Source organism: Atractosteus spatula, chromosome 21, assembly GCF_055471065.1.
Source record: "Atractosteus spatula isolate fAtrSpa1 chromosome 21, fAtrSpa1.hap1, whole genome shotgun sequence".
Lineage (NCBI taxonomy): Eukaryota > Metazoa > Chordata > Actinopteri > Semionotiformes > Lepisosteidae > Atractosteus > Atractosteus spatula.
The window spans coordinates 3,627,986-3,633,985 of NC_142726.1; the positions used below are offsets into that span (position 1 = coordinate 3,627,986).

Here is a 6,000-nt window from a genome sequence, read left to right on the forward strand (position 1 = left end):
GCTCGGGTTGCTTTGGGGCAGGGTGGAGCGGTGGCTCTGTGGCTCAGGATCTGCGCCTGTGGCTAGAAGGTTGCCTGAGCAAGGCCCTTAACCCCAACTGCTCCAGGGGCGCTGTACAATGGCTGACCCTGCACTCTGACCCCAGGCTCTCTCCCTGTCTGTGTGTCTCATGGAGAGCAAGTCGGGGTATGCGAAAAGATAATTCCTAATGCAAGAAATTGTAAAGGGTTAATAAAGTGATGTTATTATTATTATTATTAATACTATATTTCCATCTTAACTCTAGCACTAATAACATCCTTCATATTACCTACATCTGACAAAATGCTTACTGTAAAGAGGGACAAATGGCATACAATTACGTGAATCAACAAAATGTATTTAAGTGCTGTCATCTGAAATTCACAGATAGGAGAAAGCTTTTTTGTGCAGATTGTTTTAAAAGCCTATAAAGTAATTTTACCTACACATTTGCATTATACTATATAGCAATATTCAAAGTGGTTGGAGGTAAGTAATTGAGCTGTAATTATCATTAATTCATTACATTTCCATTGAAATTTTCTTTTGCTGTTTTTCTCTAAATTATCCCTTTACAGTGTTTGAAGCCAAATCATATTTAAAACAAGAAGTTGTTAGAATGTGTTAATATTCACTTTTTCATTACTAATCAGTGATAATGAACTTTATTAATGATGTACAAGTGATATCATTACACTTTTACAAATGTGAAGTTCCTGATCAACTTCCTTATGAGCAAATTGCAGCACTTAATTGATCCAATATTCTTCCTTTTTATAAAAATACTGCATAATCATTGACTAGAATATCAGGAACCAAACTCACAACCATAATTAGCAAAGATATTAATGCAGAGACACAACCTAATTATGATTGTTCCCAAACAAATTCTCATTATTGTTGATTGAAAGAAATGTGTAGACTCAAAATATTCAAAAATGCAGTACATGTCATCATGCAATTAGCAGGTTTTAATATGTTGTTTCCACTTCGTGTGTTAACCATTGACTTCGAATATGTTAAAAGAGAAAAACTGAGAACAACAGTCCTGAAAGAAAAAGCCAAAGGTGTTGATTTAACCATTGTATATTCTTAATTTTTTTAGACATTTACTTTATTTTCATATAGTTTTTATGCATCCTTAAGACTCCTCAACTGAAGCCCAGACTGACCCTGGTTCTCCTAGGTCATGATAGACTGAGATAAGATAGCTGCTTACTCGTTTTCCAAAAAGCACATACAGTGAGGTCACGCTGTCCTTGAGTCTTTTCTGCATTTATGCACTTTAGTTTAAGAAAATCTTGTTTGAAGGATCCCAGGTTAACAGATTCAACAAATGAATGGTGGCTTGTTGCAAACTCCCAAAACCCTTTGTTGAAAGTGGTGCCTCCTGTTCAGTTGATTTGATGTCTATATTTGGGGTGTTTTCTGTTTCATCCATCCGGTTAAAAATGCTTTCATTTTCATAGGCATTAAGAAAACACAAATGTATAATTGTCTAGCTGTTTCAATCAAGAGTCATATTGCAAATATTACATATTGCAAATAATTGTAAGGCATTTAACAAAAAAACAACAACTTGTAATCCTGTGTTTTTTGTTACGTTTCGGATCTTAACGTCATGTTTCTGTTTCTCTTTTTCTATTTTCTTTCTTAGGCCTGTAAGTTTTGCTGGAAGTTGAAAGTCAACGCTCTGTGTTCCTGTCACAGCACGGAAGAGAAATTCACACACACAAAAAAAAAAAATCCTAACAATAAAAAATATTAGATTTGCTAATTAAGGCCAACCTCTGAAGAATACAGTCTGCCAGGTCTCCAGTTTACATACAAGTAAGCCTGACTTTGCTCCAAGCACGATTTTATTGAGCCCTCCACCCTGCTCTTCTTACAGTACAAACTCCACTGCTGCCCTGCTGCCTCGGTCTACTCTGCTTATCTCCACAAAAGGACTTCGCTGCCTGAATTAACTTTGCATCTGTTTTTTCATTCTCGTTTCCTCCGTTCCCTTCTTCAGCGTTTACTTAGAATATGCAGGGCATCAACACTACAAACTTGAACTTCTGGAAAGAAAGCGAGTGACGTTTTCTGTTGTAATTTTGCAATGTTGTCACGGAGTACTGTATTTGATGCCATTTCCTAATGTTGGGAGGGAAAAAACAACAACAAAACCCTGTTTTGTCTGCATTATGGTGGTCTTTAGCCTAATTCTGGCACAAGGTGATGGTTTAAATTTCTGTTCTGTTTTTAATGACATTATCATCAAGTGGAATACAGCATAACCTGTTTAGTAACAGTGTAAAAATTACATGGTATAATTTTTACCATGCTTAGACGTTTAAGTGATGTACTGTTGGTACAGTAGCAGGCCCAACCTTCACCACAAAAAAAAGAAAAATAACTTTGATTCACTTATGTGTTTTCTTTGACTTACTCCCTCTAGTCTCCCTCTAATTTGTGTGAGACATAGTTTTCAAGTTGGCACTTGCTACACTCCCCTTCTTCCTGCTAGTTATGCCATTTTTGGGTCACACACAAATACAGAATAAAAGGTCAAAGGCCATTTTTTTAGGGTCGTATGTATTGTGTTCGTAAATTGTGTGCGAAAGACCCCATAAGTCATGAGCAAACGAAAATGACGTTATGAATGAGTTATATCTGTCTTTTGCACTAATTTAATAAACCCGTTACTGTATCCCTTACAACAAGGTGTAAGATATCCTTTATCATTCTGGGCACAGGGGCTACTCCTGCGCTATTGGCCTTTCATTGCGTCGAGGACCTTAGCTGGTTAGGACGTATAGTTTGATTCCAGCAGAAATGTGGAGTGAAATGAAAGACTAGATCAAATCCTTTTCGAAAGCATTCAGATGGTACTCCACCCTCCTGTCATCCCCTATTATCAAGGATTTAAGTGGATGGGTAACAAATGGCATCTTTAGTTAATTCTTCTGACATAACTTCAGGTACTGTGAGCATCAGCAAATTGAATTCAGTAAGCATGGACCTGTCAAAGTGTTTCTTTTGGTTTTGAAAAATTCCAGGGGCTTGTTACCATTTGGCCCGTTTTTCTCATTGAAAATCCAGTCAAATCGAAGTCAGAGTAAAACTTGATTGGCAGTGATGGTAGTTTTATGTCCCTTTAGAAATGAAATTCTAAAACGCTCAGCATATCATGGAGAGTGCATTGGAGATGCACTGTAACGTCTGTGGGACGTCATTAATTTTGCTTCAAGCTGTGTTTGAAAATTAATTTCAATTGTACCCAGTTTGGCATAAAATTGTTTGATACTGAATATTTTAAAAAACACAGTACACTTATCTTTAAAATCACTATATACATAGATTTTTTTAGTCTCTATTTTTATTCATTAGTCTAGGATCTCCTTCCTTTTAGTCCAACAAAATGTTTTCCAGCCCTTCAATCTAGAGAGCTTTGGTTGGTGCCCTAGTGAGCCTAATTAGAAAGCAATATTACTCCCAGCCTAGCTGAGCTAACAGAAACCTGCTCAGTATCATGTGAAAATAAATCAATCCAAGACATTTTTCCCCTCAAAGTATATTGAAGTCTCCAAGGTGTTGCTTTTTTCTGTCTATACCCCTATTCAAGAACAACAGCTTGTCATTACTGGCTCTTAAAATCTTTGATCTCCAAACTTTCTTAGTCACAATGTATTCTATGTTAGCATGCTCTTCCACCCTTATGTTAACAACAGTCTGGGACAGCTATGGCTTCATACTGTAAACTGTGTTGGTCCCTAGTCTTTTCTTTTGAAATGTATGTATTTAAATGGACATTTTGTCCTACAGTGATACATTTTAGAGAGTGCATAAGAACAGTACAGTCCGTTGCCAGAAATGACTAACTTCAGTTTCAGAATGTCTTTCCAGGGAGGCTTTCAATGTCAGAGTCTCTAGCCATTATTTTGTTTGCATCCCTTCACTGTTATCAAAAGGTTATGTCTTTTGACTTTTCATTGATTATTTTACTGCAATGGAGGAGTTTGTATAACTTTTTCTTATCATGAGTTTTGTACAACAAGTCATATGGATTGTCCAGCCAGTTCTTCTACAGTCTTGCAGTAGTGTTTGGCATTTCGGAGGCTTTTGATTGTTATGCCTTTGGAATTTCCATCCAGCCTTTATCAATAACTGCTTTATCCTATAGGGGGCTGCAGTGAGCGTGAGTCCAACCTGACCGACACAGGCTCCAAGATGGGCTGCACACCCTGGCCTGGACATCAGCCCACCATGCACATATAAACACAGGAAAAATGTAGAGATACTGTACAATGTCGACCTTACCTGCCCCAGCCCCTCCCAGCCTGATATCAAAACAAGAATCTGTGAGTTGTGAGGCTGTAGTGCTACAGTAAATCCCACACTCAGCTGTCTCCTTTGTCATTTGTCCCAGCACTTATACTTATGACAGTGCATATTCTACTTCAAGAGGAATCATGGCACTCAAGAATTAGATGCGTTTGAGGATGTAGATTGAGTATTTAGGTCACTTGGGGAGGGCCAGCTCTCTCACCACAGGATGCGGACACTGGGACCCCCAAGTAAACTTAACCAAGGAGTCTCTGCTGAGAGTGACAGAGTGGGAAGGATGAGGTGCAAGGTGAAATGTGAAAAGAAAAGGGTTAAAACCCATTATATAAAGCTATGAGAAATGACGTGGGTGATGATTATGATTTAGAATTGCTTGGTTGGCGTCATCCCTCCCAAATTTTAGTTACAAACTTCCACTGATGCGGTTTCGTTAATTCAATGCTGAAAAGTAAAACAGGCCAATATAGTGTTTCTGTTGTGGCTCTTTGTAATGTTTTTTTCTGCTTTTCAGCATGGAATTGACCTCTGCTTCTTCTTTTAAACCTGATATCTCGAAATAAAGGATTTAAAACCCCTTATTAGGTTTTCTTCATCTCTGTGGATTAAACAGGATTGAATGCGTCTCAGAGAATAAACCTTCCAATTTTGCATTCTAGCCAATATTTTAAAGACATACATGAGACATTTTGGTGGTTTTTATGTTCTTTTGATATTTTTTCCTGACTACATGAAAGAACGATGAGCAGATGGAATCCAGAAAATAGACTGTAAACAATTTTCAGTCACCATTGAATGCTCAAACTATCCTGTAAGAATTAAGGTATAATCAGACAGAGCACAAGGTAGAAAGATTCCCTGAAGAGCCTTTTTCAGTCTGCTTACGTCCCCTATATACAGTACTACTGTATTTTCTGCTCAGCACAGGGAGCGCCACACGTGTCAACCACACCTCTGCCCCATCCCTAGCAAAAAGAAAAAAGAAAAAACATCTTGAAGACTTCAATTCAGTATTACACAGAAATTTAGTGTGGGACAATGCACATTCCTCTGGGAGATATATATGCAAACAATATGTGTCCACAGGAATACAATCCATAGGCGTTTCTCTTCAGGAAAACAGGAAGTGCAGAGACTTTTTAAATTTTTTCTCTACTGTCTGCAACCCCCTTTTGAGATTATCCAGTGATTCCAGGCGTACCTACTCACATCAGATAAAACCTTGTACAGTATATACAGCACAGCATGCAATGCAGCAGCCATGTTATCTCCAGTTCTCTTTCAAATCTTGTGGTGCTTGTTCCTCACTCTCACAAATATTTTAACAACTTTACATTTTAGAGGAATTCTTTCCACAACTGTTATTGTTTTCCTTAACCTGAAATTCAGAACACATGTATTTTTCATTTACAGCAGTGGGTGTCTGTGCTTCTTAGTACTTGATATTAATGCTTATATTCGGATCAGTAGTTTAGTTGTTGAAGTATTTCACAGTGAAGCACAGTGTGTCTCAGTGAACATCTGTATATTTTAGTTTGATAAATACACATACTGTACACTTCTTTGACTCCAATTAGCCAGGAGTAGATCTGAAAAGTTAAAGTGTCAATTATATAAACAGTCTGTACATGTCCACATCTAACATTTTATGTT

General features: G+C 37.6%; 1 protein-coding gene across 1 annotated transcript in view; it reads left to right on the forward strand.

Annotated features, from left to right (window-relative positions):
- cdh13 (cadherin 13, H-cadherin (heart)) overlaps positions 1-4,925 on the forward strand; it is a 413,334-nt gene extending 408,409 nt beyond the window's left edge. Inside the window, exon 14 of the mRNA XM_088939282.1 lies at positions 1,679-4,925. Coding sequence (XP_088795408.1) covers positions 1,679-1,686 — 8 coding nt within the window. The 3' untranslated portion in view covers positions 1,687-4,925. The remainder of the gene's footprint in view (positions 1-1,678) is intronic.
- The last annotated feature ends 1,075 nt before the right edge of the window (positions 4,926-6,000 follow it).